The sequence below is a fragment of the Colius striatus genome, chromosome 2 (assembly GCF_028858725.1).
Source record: "Colius striatus isolate bColStr4 chromosome 2, bColStr4.1.hap1, whole genome shotgun sequence".
In the NCBI taxonomy this organism is placed as follows: Eukaryota; Metazoa; Chordata; class Aves; order Coliiformes; family Coliidae; genus Colius; species Colius striatus.
Window position 1 is genome coordinate 37572444 of NC_084760.1, and position 27472 is coordinate 37599915.

The 27472-nt window shown below is 42.7% G+C and overlaps 1 protein-coding gene across 1 annotated transcript in view; it reads right to left on the reverse strand.

Annotated features, from left to right (window-relative positions):
• The window catches only part of HS1BP3 (HCLS1 binding protein 3), a 58718-nt gene that overhangs the window by 20397 nt on the left and 10849 nt on the right, over window positions 1-27472 (reverse strand). Inside the window, exons 3-4 of the mRNA XM_061989966.1 lie at window positions 22414-22621; window positions 19989-20211 (exon numbers count right to left, since the gene is read on the reverse strand). Coding sequence (XP_061845950.1) covers window positions 19989-20211; window positions 22414-22621 — 431 coding nt within the window. The remainder of the gene's footprint in view (window positions 1-19988; window positions 20212-22413; window positions 22622-27472) is intronic.

The window sequence follows — 27472 nt, forward strand, 5'->3', positions numbered from 1 at the left end:
AACCGGATGATCAAAACTCAGGATATACGAATCCACCTAGTCAGGCTGCTGGCATGCTTGAAAATCCATCTGAGAGTCCTAGCTCCCAAATGATTCTCAAATCACCTATGAAAATGCAAGCAGCAGGCATCCACTTTCAAATCTAATTTATTTTTGGAGCATAATCCTCATATTATTGTTGACCAACACAATGTAAATCCCTTTGTTTGGCAGCTTCCATGTCTCACTAGCACATCAATAATGCAGAAAAGCCTTCTGGTCAGCTGTAGGAAACAGCAATGAGGATGACTAAGACACTCCAAAGTCAGATTTCCACATCTGTATATGTGATAGCTGGAGTTTGAAATATTGGATCTCCAGATCTAATGCTTGGTGACTCATAGCTTAAATGAAAGGGCATGTCTATTGCATGCCATACAGACTGGAGTTCCTAACCCATCCTCACTGCTGGGTTAAAATAGTGTGTGTAATTATTCAAAGGAAGAGTGCGTCATTTTTCAAAGTAAGTGTAATCTCAGCACACAGATAAAAATTTTCAGAACTTACTGTTCTGAAAATATGATTCTTTTTTATCACAATAAAGTTATGCTCCAGGAAAGGAACATTACTGTAATATTTAGAAAGAATTGTTCAGAAAATGTATATTCATATTTTATGTATCCATGGGATTTTACAAGCAAAGAGCTCGCTAGTATACATGGACACCCCAACTCCCACAAATCTATGTTCAGGCTTGAACAAAGGAACTACTGCTAAAACAGCAGCAATATTGGCACATGTTCTTGAAAACCATTTCTGAAAAACAAAGAACTTACACACTAGTTCACGCAGAAAACAAAATGTCATCTGCCCCTTTTCATTTCATTCTACACTGCTCATTTTCCAAGGCTGCCTAATAATAACAGACAGGACAAAAGGGGTCATTCTCATCCACTTTGGGCAAGGGATGCCAAGAGAAATTCTAAGCCTGTCAGCTCAACACAGCCTGACTGCCAAGCATTAAACAACCGTGACAAGTGCTAGTCGCGGGGATATTTTACCTCACAGTCATCTTTTTCTTGTAGACGCCACATTAGCTTCCAGTGTTTTAAATGGCCCTGGTATGTCCCAAAATAAGATAATGCCTACTAGATGGGATAAATCTCCTATTAGATATCATTCAGAAGAGAAGCACTTGATTACAGAAGTTTTTCCTGCTGCAGCCCTCAAATTAGGCCAGACTTGGACCATTGTTCCAGTAGAGCAACAGATGGGAAGAAAGCCTGAAGGAACAGATTTTCAAGGGCTCAGCTCCCATCTAGGGACCTACTTTTGTGGAGAGATTTTTCTGAAGGGCTCAGCACTCAGGAGTACCTGTTCTTCCTAAAAGAAGCCAAGCTGTTTTCATAATCTGTCCTTAAGCTTCCTATTATGTCTTTTTTTCAATAAAATTCGAAAACAGATGACAAAAGCACAGACGGTTAACTTGTGTTTAGTACACAGCTCATTAGCAATCATCATAATACAGAAACATTTCCTAAAAGTTTTCAGCTTGATAATTAATAAAGCACACAGGCAGTCATGTGTCTGGCAAGGGAACAAGGGTTACAGAGTAGGCTGAAAAGAAAGAAAATTAACATAAAGGGAATTACTTGAACATTTTCCTTTGATTTTCTGGATTGAACCAGAATGTGAGACTTGCTGAAGCAAGTAAAGGACAACAAAAGACAAGTTTCAAAATATAATCATGACTAAATTGAAGCAGAGCAAGGACACTGCTACAGAACAAGACAGGCATAATAAAGTTGCAAGTAATGACGTGAAAAAGCCAAAAATACTCACTAACATTTTGTGTTTGATCTGCAAAGCAGTGGAACAGTACTTTCAGGGTTTCTGACAGCAGGGAAATAGTTCTTATGCTGATACTTATGTCAATGATGCACATTTTCAAATATGCAATACCAGGTATCACACAATAACGTGCTTTGAAAAAAAATGGCCAGGTATCTTTCTGCACCCTGGCAGTAACTACTCAACACTTTTTAGAACTTCAGGGAGGTTACAGAGGGCTAAAGATAAAGCTATTTTAGAAATTAGAAAAGCTAGAGTACAACACAAAGAAGCATGGGCTGGTGAGCGCTGCCTTGATGCTTGGTAAGGTTAAAGAAAGGCAGATAATCAGATATAATCAGTAGGTAATTAACAGAACATTCATTACAGAATCTCAGAATCTTAAGGGTTGGAAGGGACCTTGAAAGATCATCTAGTCCAACCCCCCTGCCAGAGCAGGACCATCTAGAGCAGGTCACACAAGAACTCCTCCAGGTGGGTTTTGAATGTCTCCAGAGAAGGAGACTCAACAATCCACCTGGGCAGCCTATTCCAGTGCTAAAGTCTTACTACAGTCTTGCCAGAATCATGTTGCTGTTTTTTTTGGTTTGGTCAATAATAGTCCCTTATCCAAGCATGGACATAGCAGTCCTGAGACTTCCCACCATTCTCTTCAAAGCAGGACCAGTATAATGGAAGCTCCTATCCTCCAGCTCCAGCGACCAAGGATCTCACTGCAGCACTGCATGCATCTTCTCTGTAGAGAGTAAGCCTGAGCTCTTTCTGCATTAACTTAGGCACCCAGACACCTCAAGCACGGAGGAATGAAATCAGAACACTCTCTTTTTGGTTCTTCTCCATGGCTTTGGTGGAATAAGGAGGAAAGAATATTATGTCGTGTTGTTCAGTCTATGAAATAGTAAAGCTATTTTTTCTAATAAAAAAGCATGATGATGGCAGGATCAGGGCTTAATGTACACCAGCTTTTATTGTGCCCCTAATTCTCTTCCCCTATTTGTAAGTGTGGTAAGGCTTGATATCAAACTGATAAAAGGAGAGAAACTGAATTTTGTTCTGCTTCCCTCTTCTGGAGCACCTTTTATTTTCTGTGCCCAGCCCTTGCCTAATATAATTCTCTGTTTCTGCCTAATATAATTCTCTTTTCCCTTTTCATGCCTCCTCAATACATTTCCCCAAATTTCTGGCCAGTATCAGAGACTTTCTCACTGCACTTCCAGAATCTATAGGATTGCCTTATTCTCTGGACTATCAGGCCTCCTTGTCATCTTGAGCCTTCTTCTTCCCTTCTTACCTCTTACCTTCTAGACCTCTCTTCTTTTTCTGCTTTGAAGGCTACTATTGGTCAAATTATGGTTTTGAAAAAAACAGATGTAACTGGAAGAGAATCAGGACGCTGCAATGGGAAAGCAGGAAAATGCAGAAGGGAGGAGTTAGGAAAAAAAGGGATGAAAATAAGCAGGGGTAACAGTAGGTAAGTTATCAAAGGGAAGAGCTTGAAGCTGATTATGATTGGTAACCAGTTGTAAATGCTGACTACAAAGAAGAAACAAGGATGTTCATCAGTCAATTTTCAATAAAAGACAAAATTCATGTTAGATCTTAAATAAACATAAAATCTTCCTGGAGAAAGCAAGCTGTAGCAGGAACAAAATTAAGCAAACAGTTTGGACTTCACAAACTCTGTCAGACATTATTTCTTGTTCTCTTTCCCTTGAGATCACTAGTCAAGACAATTTGAGTTACATTCAGGAACAGGTCCCAGCTTTATGTTTTGATCCTATAAAAATTACACTCTTTAAGAAAAAAAAATCCATTCTCTTATGTTAATTAATGATTGAAAAAGTTCTGCAGCTCCAAAGACAACAAATTCTTGGGCAAGTACTGAGTTGCATGGCTGCAAAGTGATGTCTACATGCAGTATAACTCAGCAATAAAATGTGCAACATGACAAGAATATAAATATGACAGCTATAATGAAATCAACCTGTCAACCTTGTCCCTTTATGAGACATTCTTCACGAAACATCCTGAGCAGCTTTGCAATCAAAGTCAATCAAGCTGAAACAAACAGGGTGTGAAAAATCTAGCTAGTGAGCATGTTTATTTACCACACGTTAAACAGATTCAGGAGCAAACACAAAAAAAATAAAGCCTCACAAATAGGGAACTGATGCTACTTAACATATCCAACATTGTCTTAAGAATTCTTACAACTAGCAAGTAAAAGTGACAAATGCAAACAGCAACCACTTTGGAGAAGTGATTGGTTTCTTAAACACTGAAACAGTAAAAAAAGCCAAACACACACATAACCATACCACTGTAGCTTCTTCCTAGACATATTTGAATAATTTCTGAAAAAGCACTGAACATGTGAATAGTTGATGCCTCATTTCCAGAAGCATTGAGCACTGACACCTCTCAATCATAGAACCATAGAGGCAGAGAATGGTTTTGGTTGGAAGGGACCTTTGAAGACCACCTAGTCCAACTCCCCGCAGCCACGGGCAGGAACATCTTTCGCTATATCAGGTTGCTCAAAGCTCCATCCACTTGAACACTTATGACAGGTCATCCACAACTTCTATAGGCAGCCTGTTCCAGTGTCTCACCACCCTAACTGTAAAAAAATCGAATCTTCCTTTTGTCATGTCTAAACCTAGAAATGGAAAATTTTAAAGCTGCCCTGTCACTACAGGCCTTGGTGGAGACAAATTAGCAGGACCAGCAACTGCTTGGTGCCTGCTCCCAAGGACAGGCAGTCTGACTATTCCACACCTATATTATAAAGCTTTAATTTTGTGCTACCTAATCTTTACTCCCTCACAAACAGAATGCCATCATATCCAGCAGGATCTCCTGTCCCCTATGTTTGATAGCCTCCCAGCCTCACGTTGTGCTTCTCAGGAGAAAATATTTCCCCTCTGCTGCTGCTTCACACGAATTCCTTCCTCACCCCATTCAAAAGTAGAACATGTACAAGAACCCTGACTGTGGGCACAAGTCTAGTTTTTTTCTGTCTGTGAACAGAAAAGCCTCAATTAAAGAACATCACAGAAGAGGACGTTTCCATCAAAAAACCTCTGGCCTCCTTACTCCCAGAGCGTCCTCCTTTTTTTTCGCCTTGAACCTGTACAGACCCACCTCCAATCTACAGAAAACCTCTAGCAAACTGCAAATGATGTTGCAGTCTAAAATTTTTCCTGACATATCTGTCACACCACATCTAGAGAGCTTATGAAAAGCCAGAGAAGGGCTGGTTACCAAGACAGTGAGTAAATTCTAGCAGTAGCCAAGCAGGACTTGCACTCAGAGGCAGACTGCTTCAAAACTGCAGGGTCTCGACTGCTCTGTGATACAGCCCGAAGAGGGAAGATGAGGCTGAGCTTGGTTTCCCACTGCCTTCCCTCTACCACATCTTGCTGTTCACAAACGCCACTTTCTTCTCCTGGCTGTGCCGTGGGTTTCTCTCACTATAAGACAGAGATGGCTCAAAATAGAGAAGGGCACAGTGAGACATTGTCAGAGCTAAATGACATCGCTGTTGCAGATGCAGCCCCACGCTCCAGCTGCTGCCTCTCCTGCTGATCACAAGATCAAAACCTCTTCCAGAAAAAGAAAATGCAGCTTTCCTGCCTAGAGGTTTCTGGTGGGTTTTTTGGTTTGTTTTTTTTTTAGCTGAGGTAAGATAAAATTGCCCTGGGTGAAATATTCCCTAGGCCACAGATATACCTATTCCACGAAGCAATTCCACTTCTGATGTTGCAGACACTGCTGCAGGTCAGACTGTAGGAACAGTCACACCAGGGAGCACCAGAGACACAAAACTCTCCTTCCTAAGGATACACTGAGGCTCTGCAGCACAGCTGTCAAGGGGCTTCTTTCTGCTGTGAGCAGAAAAATAGCTGACATAGTTCTGCATTTTTCTAATTGGATTCCTATTAATGTTTTTACCGCTAACTGTCCTGACTTCTCAGCACAGGAGTTCTTGCAACAGAAGTAATTTCAGGGATAGGCACTAAGCTGAGCGTACACAGCAGTTGCTGAACCACAAGTTCCACTGGACCTCTCTCCCTGTGGAGCACAGAGAGGCCAGGGACTGAATCACAGAAACCTATTAATGCAAGCAGTCCACAAATGTGTCATCAAAAGAAAAGAAATAAGTAGCCTTTACAAATGTTCTGGCTCACAAGATTCAGCTCAGCGCTGGTGTTATTTAACAGCCGTGATAATATTCTAAAATCATAACCAAAATCATTCCCCTCCTATTGGCAAAAAATCGCTCTGAGCTCAGCTCTCTCAGAACGGCTCTTGCTTTTCCCACAGCCCTCTTCAGAGGTGGCAGATGGATGATCTCAGGGAGGCTTCCACCTAGCAGCTCATACCCCCAGAGAATTATTACTTGAGACATTTGACAAGAGCCTGCAGATCCCAGAATCCACCCAACTGATTCATTACAGACCCTGATCCTTGCTCCTACTTAGCTACCCGATGATCTGTCATTGCTAGCTATTCCCCTTGGGGCCGGCTGCATTAGAATATTCATGCTGAAGATTCATGTGCTACAGGGGATGAAGCAGGGAAAATGGAGAGGGAACACACACTTGTGGGCAGAAATGCTGGTAAACATCTCAGGCTCTCATATCCAAGACAATATGAGACTCAGGCTTGTGCAGGAACAATAAAAGCGGCAAGTATACAGTGCTCTGCTAGCCCAAGAAGATCAGCTGATGTTGACTCACAGTGTGAGTTGAGGCAAGTAACTTGATCCTTTGGGCAAGTTTTCTGATTATCAAATCCTGTAAGAATCCAAAGTACATTAAAATTATGCCATTTTACATCAGTGGAGAATCTTGTGTAACTAAGTAAGGTGAAGAGATGCGAGAAATTAGTTGAGGTTTGGTAAGGGAGATCTTCTGTTGAATCATAGAATCATTACTGTTGGAAAAGATCTCTAAGATCATTGAGTCCAATCACTAACCTCACACTGCCAAGCTCATCACTAAACTAAACCATGTCCCTCAGCATCTTATCTACGCATCTTTTAAATCTCTCTAGGAATGGTGACTCCACCACCTCCCATGGCAGCCCAGGGGAAGCAGAAGTTATATCACTAATCTGTGTCAGTATGAGGAACTAGTGGAAGGGTGATGAAATGATGCTGATGACAGCCGGGGCTTAGCAATTACAAATAACTGCACAATGTTTTAAGCTCTTACTCCCTGGTATTACAATGGTAGTGGTAATACTGAAAGACAGAATGACAATTTCAGACAGAAAACAGAGACCCGGGACATTTCAGGATCTGGATCCATAAGAAGAAATGCTACAACAGCCCTTTCACGTGCCACATGACTAGGACAGAACCAAAACCACAGGATCAGTGTGGTTGTAAACATATACTACATCAAAAATGGCCAAAATACCAGATGCTGCTTCACAGATTTGCCTTATGCTCCTCACTGAGCCCCTGTGGGTTGCCCACCCAGCTCCTATCTGCAGCTCCTGACCTCACTCCTGTCTCCATTTATCTTCCTTTGCACTCCCAAGGGAGGACAGTGGTACCTGCTGTATTTGGTTTGTGTGGCCAGGTTTTAGTACTGAAGGAGCTACAGGGTCAGCTTCTGTAAGAAGCTGCCAGCAGCTTCCCCCGTGTCTGACAGTCAGTGCCAGCCAGCTCCAATATGGATCCCTCACTGGCCAAGGCTGAGCCCATCAGCAATGCCTCTGGGACAAGGCGTTTAAGGACGGGGGAGGGAGCAAACTGCATTGGAACAGCAGCATATGTGAGACAACATCTCTGCAGACCCCAAAGTGAGTGAGGAAGGAGGGGAGGAGATGCTCCAGGCCCAGAGCAGATATTCCCCTGCAGCCTGTGGTGCAGCCCACTGTGAGGTCCTGCCCCTGCAGTCATGGAGGCCACGGGGTGGGGGAAGCAGACATTCACCTGCAGCCTGGGCAGAGCCCCACGCTGGAGTGGGCGGATGCATGAAGGAAGCTGTAACCCCATGGGAAGCCCTCCCTGGAGCAGGCTCCTGGCAAGACCTGTGGATTCCACCCTGCAGTAGGTTTGCTGTCACGACTCGTGACTCATGCTGGAACTGTCTGTTCCTGAAGAACTGCTCTTGAAAGGACCCACACTGGAGCAGAGAAAGAGTGTGAGGAGTCCTCACCCTGAGAGAATGCATTAGTAGAGACAACATGGATGAACTGACCATAACTCTCCATTCCCTATCTCCCTGCGCCACTGCAAGGGAGAAAGCAGAGAAAATCAGGATTAAAGCTGAGCCCAGGAAGACATGAGGGGTGGGTGTTTTAAAATTTAGTTTTATTTCTCATTGTCCTAACCTGATTTGATTGGTAATAAATTAATTTTCCTTAAGTTGAGTCTGTTTTACCCCTGACAGTAACTGCTGAGCAATCTCCCTGTCCTTAAATCAACCCACAGATCTTTTGCTTTATCTTCTCTCTCCTGTCCAGCTGAGAAGGGGAGAGACAGAGCAGCTTTGGTGGGCACCTGCCATCCAGCCAGAGCCAATCCACCACACCTGTCTGTAGTCTCTCCAAGGAAGGGAAGGGTTTTGAGGCTCCTACCTTCCCATGACTGGCAGAATTCCACAGCAGAGGTACCATGAGCACAGGAGGCAGCACACACACCTACCCTGTGAACAAGAGGGCTGGGGCAAGACTGTATCCATACTATAAAACACTTGGCCTTGGTTTTCCGTTGCACTGCGTGGTGTCCTGGAATTATTATTTATTCTGCACCTCATTTTCATTACAAAGTGCATGCAGTAATGTGAGGGTTGTGCTAGAACTCTGCAAAGTCACAGCTTGAAATGGAAGATGCTTATAACATGCTTTGGGCACAGAACAGTGACATGTGACGGTCTTTGAACAAGCAAAGCTTGATGAGATATTGCCAGAGGACTGTGTATGAAGACAAATTTGATGCAGTCTTCTCCACGTCCCCTTTAGGAAATGATCCCTGTGAGGAGTCCTGGGTACCAGCCCCTCCCAAGAGGAACAGATAAGCAACAAGCTGAAAGGAGATTGTCTTTTGCCATGTTGTCCATTTTTCTGTAGGGTTTAAGGACAGCCTGGCATCCTTCATAATATTCCTCAATAGCATCCATCTTGCAGCACACACCACCACCACAATGGCTTCCTTCCTGTGAGCCACAGCTGGCAAACAGCTGGCAGACCAAGCAAGTCCCTCCATGAGAGTGATACAACAAACTGGGTTACATCTCCCACCACCTCTTAAGGGCAACTAAAACAATACTTATTGCCATCTGACTGCAACGTTTGAGTAACCTCCAAACACCCCACAACATTTCAGAATTCACTCTCTGCGGCTCTACGTGGCAGGGCATGCCAGCATCCTTCTTTTACATACTGGAAATGAAACACAACCCTGAAGACCAGAAATGAGCTGTCCACAGCCTAAACAGGATGTCTTTGACACAAAGAATCAAAACTAATTCCCTCAGGATCTTGGCCAGCAACTCTGGACCACGTGCTTCTCCTTCCTGTTTGAGCATCATGCATTGTGTGGCACTGCCCTTGCCTCTTGGCAGCACCACTGAACAAATACAAACAACTCCAGTGAGGTCAGGGTTTGCTGTAACAGCCCCTGAGGGAGGAACTGAGGGTTAGCCCTCAGGAGCCTCCTAAGAAAGCATATGCTTTCTTTCATATTACGGGAAGAGTTGGGGCCATGCCTCTGTCACTCACAGCCAAGATGACAAAGATGAATGACTCAGGAACAAGTTTCCAGGACAAGACTGTTAAACACAGCAACAGCCCATGCTGGCAGATAACCCATCACACAGAGGAAAAATGAGACATCTTTAGCAAATGGGTCTAGATGATATTGTAAGGTGGTTTTGAGGGCACGGCACCATGTTTTGTGTTTAATGATGCTTTCAAGAACGCCTTGGGTGCTATTACACATAAAAAGCAATAACGCAAGGAAGAGAGAAGCTTTGAAATCTTCCATCCAAGCCACTCTGACTGGTTTGTGTATTGTGCCAAATAAGTAGCAGTTATTACAGAAAATCATGGATCAGAGAGCAGATCTCAGATAATAGCCTATAGTAGCACCTCTTCTCAGCCAACTAGCACACCATGACTCACACACAGTTGAACTGTTATGCTCCACAATAGGCAGGCTACATCCACCCAGTCCTCGGCTAGCTCGTGAGCTGTGCCCATGATCACCCAACAGACTGCTAGCTGATAGGAGTCACAGCAGCCAGCTATATACTTGCTGCAAAATGCCCTTGGTATTTTATGAACACAGAGCATCCAGACACACACTCAGCACCACCTGCACCAAGAAAAGCCTTGTTATGGGGCCTCAGCTCTAATCCCGACTCTTAAATATGCATTTTCTTCAGGCTGCCTTGTTAACAACAAAAAGCCAGCATTGATACAAGCACATAAACATGGTCAAGGCTTGGGCTGAGAAAACGGCACACAGTGTCTGTCTTGTGAGCTTTTAGTATGCTTCCTGGCATGAATTTGGCCCAGGCTAGTTATTGCTTTTCCAAATGATGCCTAGACATAGTTTAGGGATCAGTACAAGCTCAGGGCCCTTCCTGTTTTGGATGTGACCAGCTTGCTCTGGGGAGTGGAAGGATTAAGCCGCTGGACAGAAGCTACTTCATTCTTGTTGGCACCGTGCACAACTACCATTCCTGCCTGCTTTTAGTTACTAGTTTAGCCACAGTCAAACCACCTACCACAGCTGCTTATTTCACTGCAATGCTCAGTCTTACCCTCCCTTGGGACATCTAGATATGACTGGGCATCTCAGGAAATATGGAAAGAAAGGCTCTGAGTCTTAAGGAAGGTAACAGAAAGCATTTATTTCACTTCAATGACAACAGTAACTAACAGCAACCTGGATGCCACATTCCTGTGCAAAGGGAAACGTTTCCCCAGGTAGACCTATGAAATCAATTATATTCCTTTTACCAAAGGGATAATGGAAGGATCTAACTTTTAAGCACTGTGACGTGATCTGATAAATTCAAGTGCAGAATGAAGAGCTGCTGAATCACAGATGTGTGTCTTTCGTTAAGAACATTCCTCCTTTCACTAGCACTTCAGATGATTCCAGACCTGGCTAACTGCTGCAAGGGGCAGCAACAAGAGATATGATCCCCAGGTGTGTTAATTAGTACCATCCACAGTTATAACGAGTAATGCATGCATTTCTGGCAAAGTTTTACAGATCACTTCCCAAAACGGTTTTGAAAAAAACAGTTCTTTGATCTTTTAAAACCAAGACAGAAACTTCTGCAGCAGATCCATGGGGAAAAGGGAACAATGGTTTTATTAAGTCTGCTGAATTAGGAACGTGACAGTATCAGATGAAAGGAAAAGCAAGTCTCCCATCTCAATTTAAACTGAGCACACATTTGCCCCATAGATGACTTCTTCTAGAGCAAACAATTCTGTTATATTTGGTGAACAGAAAAGCACCAGGGCACCTCTGAATCCATCTCTCTTCAGCAGTCTGTCTCATGTACAAGCAGTTCCCTGTATCTGTCGATTAAAGTTTTCCCCTGCCTTGGTGAAAGGAGCAGGCTCATCCATGAGGTAATGCTTTTTTATTCTAATTAAGGACATGAGTCATCCCATTATTGTAAAGTCCCTGAAACAAAACATGTTTAAATCTGCCCAATTACATCATGTTCAATCCCCTTACAAAGCAGAAGTAAAAATAAAAAAAGAAACAAGACGTTTTTGATTCTGTGGAGTTGTAAATTTATCCTGTACCCTTTCTAAAGGATCTCCTGCCTCCTATGAGCCTGCCTCAGTGAAGTCAGGACTTGCTGAGCAGGGCTGTGGAATGGCTCGGGGCAGCCTCTGCACACCTTTCCCGCGGCTCAGTTCCGCACTGCTGCAAATGACCGCGCGTGGCTGTGAAACAGGACGGGGAAATCAAAAGCTGAGGCTTCATTCTGAGGACTATGGGAACTATTTGAAAGCTGGTGCCAGCTAGTGGCAACAGTATTTCATTCCAGTGACATGGCTCTACAGTTCTTCTATATAGAGAAAAGTGTGTGGTAAGTTTTATTGGTTTAATACAGTGTGAACAATGAACCAGGTCCGTTACAAATCCCATGACATCTTTCTTAAAAGCAGACATACCTACTTCAGCAAGCTCGTCAAATTCCAAGCTGGCTATTTACACTGGTGCAATTCCTCCTGCATTTCCAGATGAATTATGTGCTCTCCACTTACTGTGTGACGCTGCAATGAAGTGTTGCACTACGCTATTAAGTCCTTGCTGCATTTCCTTCCAAGTGTAGTTACATTTGTGTTCTGTTTGAAAATGCTGCTGGATGGCATACACAGCTGGAACACTACACAGATGATAAGAGTTATTTGAGGTCCCCTTTGGGTTTAGGATGATGGTATAAACACAATTTTACTATTTATAAAACCCATTAAAGTACATTCAGTGTTCTAATCAGAAAGAAAATGAAGCACATTAAAATAATTACTTAAATTCTTTCCCAAAGGATTTTTATATTCCAGCTGTGTATGTACTGGAGTCACTCAAGCCAGCCAGCCATGCCTGAAATTCGCCACTGAAGTTTAACCAAAGAAATTGCTTCAACATGTCACATAAAACCTAGGGAAATAATGACTCCATAATCTTACAGCACCAAAAATCCAACATTAGACCAGGAAATACGAATGCAGGTAAGAACAATGTTGGCCTGGGAGAGGACTCTCACAAGTTCTCCTTAGGTCAGGGAAGTGACTGTTCCCAGAATAAAAGAAAACACAGAGGAGCCAACTTTAGATCTGTAAGTTATGTACCTACTCCTCTCCAAACCTCTCTGACAATCTGAATGTCCTAGCTCTGTTCCCAGGGTATGGTTCTCTCTGATTGGCAGAAGTGGACATACAGCAGGGGTTCTGCAATCAGCTGTCAAATATGTTCTCCTGAAGGAGTATTGTTATGTTAAGGGTTTAACATCTGCCCACTACAAGTCCAGAAGCATCAGAAAATCTCTATTTTCCTGAATGCACTTACACTGAGTTAGCACTACTGCAAAACAGCAACAAGAGAAGAGGGCTGAGTCCTTCACACATCCAACATGATTCCCCTGATACAGCTAGAAAAGGTTCTTGGTTCCACCACTTGAAGCCTCAAAGGCCTTGGCAGTTCTCCCAAGGAAAACATATTCCAAGAGAATATGTTTCTTCCACTCAGAAGACAGAATGATTATGGATAATTCTGTGAGATTCAATACCCGAACACAGTTTCGTTTTCCACCGTTTCCTTCAATCACCTTCAACCTTCCATCTGGGGGCACGGCAAGATTTGCAGTAAAGAAACACGTGGGAAGCTGTGCTCAGGAGACAGGATTGGAGGCAGACAAGAAAGGAAAGCCCATTGCATTCACAAAGCACCTACAAACAGATTTTTTTGCTGCCTTTTTTTCTTTTGCCTCCCTTTGATAGGGAAGAACACCATACCAGACTATGTCCTTGGTTTTCAGAAAAAACTCAATTGTCAGAAATGTTTCAGTAGAAGACCAAGGGAGTCATTTACTGGGATTTTGCAAGTTGCCAATTTGACAGTAGCTGGATTGGAATTGTGACAAATACTTGTGTCACTTGGCAAAGTGATGTTCAAGCATGCCTCGCAACCTAAGCCTGTGACTCAAGAACTGACAGAAAATAAAGTTCTGCCTGTTTGGAGCTCTGAAGGCTTCACAGATGTGAGCATGGATACACACACTGGTAGGAAAACAAGGCTTTTTCTTTTCTTGTTCATTGTTTTAACTATCTGAATTGCATTAAAGAAAAAGACCCCTATATTTTCACTATTCTTGTATGTTTTGACACTTTCAGTCTCTCTCACCTGATCAGGAAAGACAGACAAATGTTTCTACTGCTGCATATGAATCCTACTGGATTCAGAGGGGAAGCCATGCGTGTACTTGGCTAGACCAAAAGGCAGTTGTGAATTTACGAGTGGCTGAGGAGCAGGAGGGTGCCTGAGGAGCAGCATCCTGAGGAGCAGCAGGAGTACAACCCTGCCAACCAAGGGCCAGAAGGCACAGCAGCTGAATGTGCATTTTGACAAGTTCGCTCCAGACCATCTGTCTAGTAGACAGCAGCTGTGCCATGATACCACTCCAGCCTGCAGAAATTCACTTCCTTGGAGGTGAAAATCCAGCAGCAAGCACATTGCCCTCACCTATTATTGCTCTGGGCACTCCATCAATAAAACCACTTAGAAACATGTTAAATACAGGACTTCCCTTAAGTCAATTTCTGCCTCTTCATCAGCCATTCTTAGCAGCCCAAGGTTTCTGGCAGAAGAAGCAAGACCAAATGTTGCCACTCATTTCTCTCCCCAAGGCAAAAGGCTGAGGCCATTCTAGGCTCTTCTGCTACAACAAGGGTAAAAAGGAAAGGAAAGGGAGCACTAGGATGAACAGCTAAGAAGTTAAACCATTGCCTGGAGGCCATTAGGGGGCTGGGAGACATGAAGGTGTAGGATGCAATCCAGAAACAACTGCTGGCTTATGCACCAACCTGCCTCCTCCAGCAGCCAGCCTGACTTTGCAGGCTTCTAGCAAGGCCAAGGCTAGCTGGCTGCTCCTTCTTTGCCAATCTGTTGCTCAAAGCCATAGCCCACTTCATCTGCAGTCAGAAAAGGTCCCCAAGTCTTTTAATAATCTTACCAACTAAACTCAGCAACGGCAAACCTCTGGCACCAGTGGTGCTTGAGATTGACCCCAGCAACAATGAGCTACTAGACTTTAAAAAACTTTTGGCAGCAGGCCTCCAAAAGGTCAGCCCTCACCAGCCCCATCCCTTCCTTAGTAAGGAAGGTAATAGCCCTTCCTTACTATTGTCAGGACTTAGCTGTATCTGTGTTTAGACACAACAGATACAAAGCTTCCACCTACCCACATGACTTTATTCTCTGGAAAGGCACAAATTTGGATGAGGAGAAGTCAAGAGGGGAAATCCTCTGAAACAATAGGAAAGGAGACAGCAATTCTCCAGGACACATGAGGAGACAGAAGAGCTCTTGCCTGGGGAATACTCACCTCTGAACTCTGTGCAGTTTGCCAGAAAAAACCTAGGGCTGAGTGATGATACACTGCCACTGAAAGATTTAGGGAGGCAAGGAAAAAAGGGCGGAAGGGAGGGAACTGCGTGTGGAGGAGAGGCTCTGGGAGGGCTGCAGAGAGCTGGTGAAGACAGGAAAGAAAAGCACAGGAAAAGGTGATTTCTCCCACGCTGGTGAACAAATATTACCTCAGAAGTTAATTGCAGCTGATAAAATGCATACACCAAAAAGGATGCTGCATGCTTTAAACCATGAAGCAGTCACACTCCTTTTGCAAAATTGTTTCTGCTTTGTTCAGAGGAGCTGGTTCTGAGTCATTTTAATCAGCTGCTCTCCCAGGTTTACAAGTACTCAGTTGTCTTAACTACAAAATGAAAGGAGAGATGCTAAAGGTCTTGACTTCAACCTACAAACAATAAAACAGTATAGTTCATCCAGAGAGGGAGAAGACAAATCCAGTTACTGTGATGTGATTTTGAAACTGTTTTAAGAGTCAGAGCTAGAAATGCCTAACTTCATTCTTCTTGGACCAAGTTAAAAAATCCACAACTGGTCATCTGAATTCCCTAGAGAACCCATAACACTAGGGAATCCTAAAGGCAGACTGGGAACAAATACAGTAGCAGCAGCAAGCTAACCCCTGTGGGCTCCCTCAGGGCCCCACTGTTCTTTTTTTTTTTTTAGTAATTCCATCTGTGATGGTTTAACCCTGTCTGGGTGCCAGGTGCCCACTGAGTCACTCTATCACTTCCTCTCCTCAGCTGGACAGGGAAGAGAGAAATCATAGAATAATTACAGTTGGAAAAGAACTTTAAGATCATCATGTCCAACCACTAACCTCAAACTGCTAAGCCCATCACTCCACTAAATCACATCCCTCAGTATTTCATCTATGCATTTTTTTAATATCTTTTAATAACTCCTACCATTTAGTGATTCTCTGATTCTGTTACCTCCATCACTAGCTGGCTCAGCCTTGGTCAGCAATAGGTCTATCTCAGAGCCAGCTGGTGCTGGCCCTGTCAGATACAGGGGATGCTTCCAGCAGCACTTTTTTAAAGAAGCCATCCCTGTAGCCCCCTGCTACCAAAAATTTGACACACAAACCCACCACACCTTCACACCTGGGGCCTGAGCACAGGAGCTCGATTCAACAATTGAGCTGTTAGGAAAGTCCCTGGTACTCACCTGGTATGGGACAGCTTGCCTTCTCCTAAACCATCCTAATCACAGCCCAGGAGGCAGCATAGGCCAGCAGCCATTTCCAGTGGGCAGTCTGGATGTAGCAAACCTAATTTGGAAGACAGGAGAATGTAATGGTATAGACATGGCCAGGTACTGCCCAGTCAGCTTAAGCCAACATCCTCTGGCACAGCTGAGCTGACTAGCATTGATGCTGCTCAGAGTGCCTGCTTCAGACAGCTTTCTTCATGCAAATCTTCTCAAACCCTTGGCAAATTACACCTTTTTCCATTGTAGAATTTTCAGCAGTATCATCAATAATATCCAAGCTGTGGGTGAACAGCTCCTCCAGCTTGTGGGCATCTTCCATGCCTTTCCCTTCAGAGGATTAGGCTCTTATAGTATTCTGTCTTCTCTCATTTCTGAAGGTATTCCACTTGAGAAACCCCTGCAACTGTGACTAGCCACAGAGAACTATTCTGCAGTTTACAAGGAAAATCCTTTAAAATGTGGTAGCATTAAAACATACTGCACCTATACAAACCCAGGTATATTGTCAAAATGCCACGGCAGCCTACTAAGCACTTAGAAAGATATATCTGCAAATGTTGAGATTAAAAGATTTAAAGAGTGATAAAGAGCAGTATTGTGCTCACTTGAAGATGAATAATAGAGACAGAGATATTTAACTTTATCCCTACAATGTGAGTACAACACAGATCTAATTTCCCACTCACAAATGAATTAAAACATTTTAAGAGAGTGATATTCTAATGACTGTGGTTTTTACAGGACCTGTATATTCTGTCCAAAGCACAAAAGATTTCTACAAATGTCCAGGAAAGCCTGCAGAGTAAATGGTGACAATACACTAGAATAACAGTACTGCAAACTATTAAGAGGGACAGTGGGTGAAGAGGAGAAGGAACAGCCCTCAAAAAGGTATTTTAATTAATTTCAACACTGTACCTCGAAAATGTAACCCCTAATTATGAGCACCTTTTATTTTAGAAAGAACCTGGCCTGTGGAGGAAAACAAACAAACAAAAAACCCAGTCTTTCTGTTGTTAAGAATCCCAGACTTGGCCCAAGATCACCTTGCTAACAGAAGGAAAGTTCTTGGGAATGAGAATCATATAGCAAAGAAATACAAAGTTTGTAGAGGTTTTGCAGAACCACAAAACAGAAGAGCAGAACTGGCAAGTGAATTGCCCACCAGACATGAAAGGGCAACTCAGACACAGTCTTGAACATGAGGAAGAGAATGAGCGCAACTATGGGAATGTCTCCTCCAAGCAAGAGGAATCAGTCATTATGAGATTCCACCTGTATGACCACCAGCAATACAAAACCAGAAAAAAAAGACCCTAGATTATTATTTTTCCCCTAGGGCCAGTATATCAGACTGTATATCTGGTGGTTCAGCAGCACAGCAGCAGTGCTGGGTCAAATCCAAGTTGCAGCCTTCTGGCCCAGAAGGAAAAGTTGTTACCAAATGAAGCGTGCTGACAACATACGGAGGTCTATGCTACCGGAGCAGTTCCATCCTCATCCAGAAAGAAAAAAAAACCTGTAAGATTATGCCAAACACATGATTCAATTTAGGTCAGAGCTCTGCTGCTCATTGCACCCGGGCCACCAATACTGCTTGGAACAGACTGGATCGTTTCAGTGCTGGCTTTACATTTTTTCAAAGGTTTTTCACAGGGGAAAGGATTGTTGATTACTTTTTTAACCTGAATTTACTGGGTATTAGGGAGCAGCTTACTGCTAGACATATTTATCCAGTCTGCATAACATCCTTTTTTATTCATTCCCATCCCAAAGTAACTTCAAGCACATCTGATGCATTAATTCTGTGGGTCCTGCATTCTCTTTGAAGCACATAAGCACATCACATTTTAATGGGCATACATGACACCCTAAAATGGTCACCCAAGGGATCCACATCCACTGACAGCTAAGCTCCCGCCTTTGGCCTCTTACCAAGACACCTATTACTAGATGGCACAAAGCTGGGATATGATGCTTGTGTCCAATCTGATCTCTACTGATGAGAATTGAAAATGTCTTCCATAGAAACAGAGTGAGTTATTTAATAGAGACAATGTAAGCTTCAGGGTTCTCATTTCCACACCCATGTTTCTGCTTTGACATTGTGCCTGTGAGATTGACAAAAATAAGAAGAAATACATATGGACATTTCTTTATAGATAGCTCACCACTGGTCCTGCTGCAGCTCTGTACCAGTAAAGATCATATTTCTCACATAAATGCAGTTATTCTGACTCGGTAAGAATTCTGTTCTCAAAAGGAATGGAAGCGATAAACTAAATGAGGATTAAACACCAGATCTTGTTATCCTTCAAGGCATTACGAGACAAAAATAATCAAGACTTTCAAATGCTATGTCAAACTGTGCAGAGCAGAAAAGCTTGTCTTGGCACATCAAGTTCTTTATAGCTTCTACTTGTTGTAAGTTGGAAAACAGAGTGTTGCATTTGCTAACCCAATACCTCATTTTCCTATCCAAAAAAGGCCAGCTTTTTTTGTAAACTTACCAGCTAAAGACCATTTTGTGGGAAGTACTGCTTTATCTAATGTCTCACTATAAATAGCACTTAACTTTTTTAAACTCTTCATCGAAAGAGTAATTTTGATGCTGTGTAACTAAGCACATGCTTTGTCAGAAGAATAATATTTAAAGTTTTCTGGTGATATGTAAAGGATTAAATACTTCAAGTATAAAGGACAGTATCTGGACATCAACTACTATACATATACATAATATCATAAGCAAAGTCCAACTGGTGATTCCGGTGTTCATCAGTGTCCCATACCTAACTTAGTGTGGGAGACTCTGGTTTACCAGAGTCTGGAGTAAATGTTCCCCTTAGAAATTAATCAAAGTTAATTGGGAAACACTAAGAGAGGGCTCTGCACTGGCTTAATTATTATCAGTGACTGCCTATTGCTGTGAAGAAGCATTTTGAAAGCACTGGGTCCAAGGCAAAGAACGTTCATTAGTGGCTGGTAACTGTGAGTGGATGAAATAATTCAGTTGAGTCAGTTGGTGGTTACTTAAGATCAAGAACAGGTAAGCCTTTTCTATTGGGTATCTAAAGCCCAAGACACCCTAAAAACAGTAGTCACTACTCATGATCCCAGCCATTGAGAAATTAAATTTGCTTCTAGGCCTCAGTAGTTAGAAATGTTTTTGGGAATTAAGTAAGAAGTTCCACCCTGAATTGAAGAAAATAACTGTCTGAAAATTACTGGACAGGTAAGTAGACCCAGACAGTAGTATCAGCAAGCTTTGATTCAATTACTCTTTCTCAAGCAGTTATTGACAATGCCTTAACAGCATTGAGCATGTGACCCCTTCAGATAAGAGAAGAAGGAAGGAACAGCCTATTTGTGAACATGAGGATTGAAATATTGGCTCTTTCGGTCTTTACGCTGCTATAACTCTACCTCTTTGTAGACGTGAGCTGAAAAGCAGTTCCAGACTCAGTACACACCACTGTACTCCAGATGGGTACATCCAAAGGACCCTGGCACCTTTATCATATGTGCTGGGATCCAACAGTGTCCAGTAAAGTGCCTACTGTAGCTAAGACTGTTATTAAGGCATTCACAATCCAGCCACTTGGATTTCCTGAGGAATGCACTACAGAGGTACTACTCTTCCCTGTACTGAAACATCTCCATGAACTGCAGAGGCCTCTCCTGTGTGACATTCAACTGAAAGTGCTCAATGTTATAAAATGCTGGGATGAGGGGGTAGTGACATAGAAAAGCCTTTTTTGTTTAGAAAACTAGGCCAAAACATAAATAACAAAGGCACTACCAGCCATACCTGATTATACCAAGAGGGTCTAAATCTTCTTCCTCTTCTTCTTCCTCTTCATCTTCTTTTTTCTCCCCTTTCTTGGCATTTTCCAATGATGAAAGCTGTGAGATTAAGTCACGTGCCTTCTCTTCCTTGAAAAAATCCAATGACTCATTTTCTTCATCTTCTTTCTCTTTGTCATCAGGAATGTTTTTACCCTTGAAGTCAACAGCACTAGTAGATTTTGTTCCTGTAAAATACAATAATGGTTGCAAAACTCAATACACAAGATAACAACTTTGTTTTATTTAATACCTTGCACCTGTTCCCAATGGGTTTGTTTGTGGATTGAAGGACACAATCAGCTTTTGAGAAACTCTTTTAACATTTCTGACTCTGCCTTCTGTGCACTGATGTGTCTGATCTGTTTACTGATTTGAAGCAGTTAAGCAGAGAAAGACAGAGGAAATTAACTTTATCTGAGACATAGTAGCACATCTGCTTATTTACGTTCCTTCTATAATCAGTAGAAACAATAGAATTTCCACGTGCTGATTCATTGCACGCAAACAGAGTTGTCTGAAGAGTTTCTCTGGAGTGCCTATTTCTCTCCACTGCCCTCAGAGAGGCCATAAATACCCTGATTAAACATAGATAGCTACTTTTCACACAGCCAGATGAAACCGACTCCACTTTTTGCTACTAATTTAATTCATTTGGGTTAGAGCATTGGATGAATGAAAAAAATTCCATAGCAGTTCTTCAATTTACACTAAAAAATGAAGTCTGAACTTCTGCTTTCCTCTAGCGTGCAAGATCCATCCAACTGAGCAAATTCAGCAAACTGAAACACGCACTTTGACCAAGTCTTCTCACCATGCTTGTTTTATGCAAAGCCCAGGAGAATGAGCAGAGAACTGCTCCTTGCTGTGGAGCCTCTGGATGTTCAGGAAAGCAATTTAAAATAATAAGACTTGCTAAAAATAGGCTAGTGACAGATAAAAGTCAGTTTCAGCCTTTTGAGTGTTGGAAGTAAGATCACATGGGAGAGTCATCTCATACAGCTTTTCATGCTTACATCTGCCAAATCATCCAGGGCAGACTTCATCAACTAAACGTGGGTGTCTACAATGAGTGACTGGTCCGTGCTCCTCTTATAAGCAAAAGAATGCTGGTTGGAGGTAGATAGCAAATGTTAGAATGTTTCTTATTTTATCCTCCCAGTCATCTGTGTTTTACTATGTCGATTCCCCCTACACACTCCATAATATACTACGTTTCCAGCATCTGTAAGGTTAAGTGTAAGTGTAAGTTAAGTGTACACAGTGACCTTGAGGATCTGCAGTGTATGCACTGAATTCCACCTGTTTTGGCAGAGTGAGACCCAGTCTGTCCACAGTGTAAAGATAGTCCAGACTAGTTCAGCTGTAGACATGTACACCATGGTTAGATTAATCAGCACACAGAGGTAATCAACATGAATTCTGGATTCTCTGCACAACTGGTCTACTTTCAAGAGAACATTGCCAGGGAAAAAAGGAAAAAAAGACCCCCAAACACTCGAAAACCTTATTAGCAAAGGGAATTTGCCAAATGTTATGCAATTTTGCCCCTCTTAACTTCAGGGAGCTGCCAGTCACACAGAAGGTCTAATCTGGCCATACTTGACACTTTTGCAAATCACCTGTTCACATTTGGTTACTTGCTAGCATTTTGCAACCTCACTTCCCTAAAACTAATGCCACGCAGAGAATCCTGCACAGCATCATGCTGGAGTATTCCTTGCTCAGCAGCTCCCAGCTCAATTAAGAGTAGAAGCCCATCTGTTCCATTCATTCAATGACTCCCTGCTATGCCCAAGGAACATAAGCAAGGAACTCGATGAATCACTGGAAGAGAGACAACAAGAGCTGGACATGAGACTAAGGAGAAAAAAACCCAAGAGGCAAGAGAAAGAGTTTAACCAAAAAAAGAATCTGCCTATTCCAATTTTTGTCAGAGTCAATAATTTGCTTTAAGACCCTCTTCAGCAATGCCTAACAACTTCATTGGGATGGAAAACCAGACAAACCATGGAAGAACTGATCACTAAGGGGAGACTGCACTGTCCCTTTCGAGTTCATCTCTCCACTGACAATATTTAGTCTTCTGAAATTATTATTAATAAATTATTATTTAGCCCTCTAAACTTACATGTTCTGAATCATAGCTTAGGGAAGTCAAAAACAGTGGGATGGGTATCTTCAAAACAAGCACTGCAGTATCAAAATTTCTGAACGAGGCATGTGTCCACAGAGAGTAGGGAAAAACACTAGCAAACATGACTATGCAGCACTGTAGATGTACAAAAGGACATTTTCAGTGACAGCTTTCTCTACTTTTTTCTACCTGAGTCAATAACATTTTTATCAAGCACATTTAGGGAAAGGGGACACTCACATCATTCAGTTACCTAAAAATTCCAGTAACTCAGGACTCGTTGCTAGATTCTTATCCTTCGAGATGAATTTCATGATGTCATTGAACATCGCTCTTCGTTCACAGATGTCAGATTCCCCCACGAAGAGAACTTTTCTAGGCAAGAGTGGAAGAGAAGTCTGTGGATATCGTGCTGTCAGCCTCTGGTAGAGCTCCTCTATCTCACTGTACTTCTTGGAAACCTGCAATGAAACATGCTGCCTGGGTAAGCTTCTTCACAGGAGAGACAACAGCAGCAGAAGTTTAAGTTCTGTAAAACATTAACTCTGCAAACTGAAGAGGAAGAACATGTATTACCAAGGAGCTTTACTTATAGCCTAGTAAAAGCTTGTTATCTACACAGTGAATCCCTGACATTGTTGCTGGTCTTCCAATTCTGTTATTAAAATCCACTCCCTAATGGAATTGAAGTTCATTGCCAGATACCCAGAGTCCATTTGTCTGACTCATCAACTAATGAAACACTGGGAAGATGCTGCTTCAGATATTTTTCTCTGACAGCAAAAACTCTTGTCCATTAAAACTGAGCTACACGATGCTCAGTCCTGAAAGCTGAAAGGGAAGAGAATCCCAGTCAGGAAGGTGTCTGATGAAGAAAGCAACTTGAATCTTCTCATTATTGAGCCAGAAGAGCCATTTCTCTGCCCTAATAGGCTTCAGTGTCCTTCTGGCTTTTAAAGCGTAAAAAACTTTCATGTTTGCTGCCCTACAGAGCACCCAATACAGAAACCAAAGGCCAAAGACCTCAGCTGGCCCCTGACTATTCAGTTTATCCACAATAAAACAAAAATTGATAACTTGGCAATGGCCTACAGGTTCTCATACACAGACAAGATGCCAACAGTGAATGGAGTAATTCCTTCTGCAGACAGAGACAGGAAGACTGAAGAGAAATAAGGCCCAAGACATTACAAGGAAAGCAATAACGAGGGGATGCTGATTAGAAATGGTGTGGCATCAATGCTACAGTAAGTTTTTAATTCAAGACCTTAAAAAATCAACACACAAAACCCACACACAAACAAAACACTGTCTCTAAGTGATGTTACAGGTGCAATGGAGAGTGACTGTCATGCTCTGTGACTGAGGTATTACGCAGATGATACATTCATCATGGCCTTCCATGGACTCATCATCTATCAATGTGTTTCAATGAGTACAGAGTTTGATTTAAAAAAATCCCCAAAATTAGTGCTAGTGGAGTGTGTACAGCATAGATCCTCTACTAAGGTCCAAGCTCTTTTCCTTCTGTAACACAAGTGGTGAAAAAGCAGAGGGAATCCTAATTAATACTGCAACAGAAAAGATGAGGAGACTTAAGCACCACATCTTGGGAAGAAGGCTGTGTTCTTCCAGAACACAGTAATAGAAGAAAGGCAACTCAACAAAAAACACAGAAGTAGATGGGAAATGAGTCATAGATAATCCATAAACTGCATCTATACTAACAAATTAAACAATATCAGGCATATTCACAGGGACTGGAACCTGAGACTGTCTATAAAGACCCTTATAGTTTCTACTGGAACCTGACAACCTCTGGCACAATTTGACTCTGAGCAGTTGGCACTGCCCTAGATAGATTTTCAGCCCAAGATTTAGCTTAGTGAAGAGACCACAAAACAGCCAGCTTGGGTACAGATGACCATTGCAGGAGGTAAAGAACTTAATACTGCGGATGTAGTCAGACTCTGCTAGCTGCCTTCCAGGCCAGAGAACAGGTCCTGACATTAACAGACACATCTCAGCTGGTTTACTAAATTAAACACAGGCATAAAGAGCAATAGCCTCCTTAGCTCTCATGCTTCCCTGCCTTTTGCAGTAATTATCAATCAAGCTAGCTGACTTGAAAAAATATCTACATTCATCTGTACAATGTTCACTATGGGTTCAACGTCCAATCACAGAAGGCAAGCAGCTTTGCAAGAAAGATCTGAACCACAAAACCAAACCTGAGACGAGAGGGGAAAGAAAAATGAGAATTTTAGATTCTTCTCCTGTAAGCAACACAGGTGAATGTGAGTAACACTGTGCTTGCATGCAGGATCTGACATGCAATCAGCAGTCAAGTACTAAAGTGATGGCAACAAACAGATGTCCCCATAATAAGACAATCCTCCCTTTCAGATACCCTAAAAGGAGAGAGGAAATCAATCCTGGAATTCCCAGTGGCACTATGAATAGGGAAAGATACCAGAGCCTCTCTCAAAAATACTGTATAGGCATAAACGTAAGGGAAGGAATTCACTAATACTTTTTCAAAAGAATACACAATATTACCCTTCATCCAGAAAAAAAACCCAAACAGGTCTGACTTTTGTAAAACATTCAACATCTAACTAATTTCAGTAATGGTTCACAAATTAATGTCAGAAAGCAGGCAACCAACAAGACTATGCCAAAGCAGCTTTAAAATACTCAAAAAGTAACACTGAACTGAGACATACAAACTTATTTCTTTCCCTGCTTAATTTTCACTCCTCCTTTATCAAACCTTCAATTTATCTCAATTTATGTCTAATTACACCACTGAATCTAAACTAAATGCACACCCTCACATCCATCCTATTGCTAATTTGGCCTCCGTAAATCTGTGTGGGCTTTGAACAACACTACAGAGACAGGCAGGATCCAAAGAAAACATACTCTCACATCTCACAGAAGCCTGTAGTGCTGCGAGCTGATATCTGACAGTCTGGGGATGCCCTCTGCTGGGATAATCACTTGGCAGGAGGGAAGCTGCACCTCTAGCTGAAACCATTCCTCCACTTGCCTAAATCCAGTACTTGCCCTGTAAGCCAGCTCAGGCTGCTGCTAGCTCTTTTGCAGCTCCATTCAACGCTACTGTCGTCTTCACCTTGGGTTTGGTGTTGGAAACACAGCAGTATGACTGGCTGAATCCAACAACATCAGACTGATGAATACAGAATCACTGAATGTTCTGATCAGAAGAGATCTTCAATGATCATAGAATCAAAGATTGATTTTGGTTGAAAAAGACCTTTAAGATTATCCAGTCCAAACACTAACCTAACACTGCCAAGTCCACCACCAACTCACGTCCCTCAGCACCTCAGCTACACGGCTTTTAAATATCTCCTGGGATGGAGACTCTACCACCTCCCTGGGCAGCCTGTGCCAATGCTTAACAACCTTCTCAGTGAAAAAGTTCTTCATAATCTCCACTATAAACCTCCCCTGGCACAACTTAAGCCCATTTTCTCTTGTCCTATCACTTGTTACTTGGAAGAACAGACCAACTCTCACCTCGTCACAACCTCCTTTCAGGTAGAGACTGATTATGTCTCCCCTCAAGCCTTTTTATCTCCAGACATCTAGAGCTCCCTCAGCTGCTCCCCATCAGGTTTGTACTCCAGACCCTTCACCAGTTTTGTCACCCATCCCTGGACACTCTCCAGCATCTCGGTATTCTTCCTGTAGCAAGAGGCCCAGAACTGAACACAGTATTCAAGGTGCAGCCTCACCAGTGCCAAGTACAGAGGGACAGTCACTGCCCTGGTCCTGCTGGCCACGCTGTTTGCAACACAAGCCAGGATGCCACTGGCCTTCTTGATCACTTGAGCACACTGTTGGCTCAATGTTCAGCCAGTTGTCAATTAAATCATCTAGTTCTAAAACCCTTGTCATGTACAGGGACACCTCTCACTCGACCAGGCTGCTCAAAGGCCCATACAATTTGGACTTGAACACTTCCAGGAATGGGGCAACCACAGCTTCTGGGCAACTTGTTCCAATGCCTCACCATCCTCACAAACATTTATTCCTTATATTCAATCTGAATCTACCCTCTTTCAGTTTAAAACTATTGCCCCATGTCATGTCACTACAGGCCCTCATAAAGTCTGTCTCCATCTTTCTTATAAAACCCCTTTATAAAGTGAAAGGCCACAATAAGGTCCCCCAGAGCCTTCTCTTCTGCAGGCTGAAGGACCTCAACTCTCTCAGCCTTTTCTCTAACAGCAGAAGTACTCCAGGCCCTCCTCTGGACTCCCTTCAGCAGTTTTGTGTCTGTCTGTCCTTGCCTGTCTGTGTCTGGGGTGCTGGGAACCCCAGGGCTGGATGCAGAAGCAGAGGCCACACAGGGGCCTTGCACAGCACCAGACAGGTCTCATTTCCTCAGGTTGAGTCCCACGCATCACCCACAGCATTCTCACACCTTCCCAGAGTGAAAGCACTGTTTTGCTGTGACAATTTTGGACCCCTTGAATGTGGCATCCTCTGACAATTTTCCAAGGGAAAGTTGCATCGGCATGTAACAAAATTACATCTAGCTTTTCACAACCCTTCAAAAAGAGTCAGTGGACACTATGGTCCAAAATGTCATATTTAAAAAAAAACCCAGCTGCTCTAAAATACATTTTATCATTCCTATTAAGGATACAAAGTCTCATTTGATTAATATTCAATTAGTTTTCCTCTGCTGCCTGTAATTTCTTTAGGTCTTGATCTTGCGATTATCCTCCCCATCTCCACTCCTGCATGAGCACTGTCGAGCTAAACCCCCACCACCTGTAAGTCAGCCTGAGTGCATGCACTTCAAGGAGTTCTGTCAAGTCACAATATCAAAGGCTCAATCTACTTCACTTCAAAAGAGTTAATCGTGCAAATACGACAAAGCATGTGCATATTTGCCAGGTCAAGACCCTATTTGCCTGTAACAATTAACATCCAGCATAGAACTGAAAGACAGACAGGAATGGGTTGAATATTTTTTGCACCAGGAACAAATAAGTAAGTTAAGTATGATCAAATATAGCTAGAAGGTTAAAAAAACCACCAGGAAGTTCAAAGTGAAAGCCTGAAGTTGTCTGCTAATCCCTCAAATCTCATGCATGTGCCTCGCCCCCTTCCTCAGGAAAACCTCATGCATGAAAGTACACACACCAGAATGCCTGTAGGATACACGGCTGGGACTCTCAGATGTGCACAGGAGAATTCGATCCCACTCAGTACTAATGGGATTTGATGACTCCTTTCCCTAGACTTCTTTTAATGCCCCATTTCTGACCTCC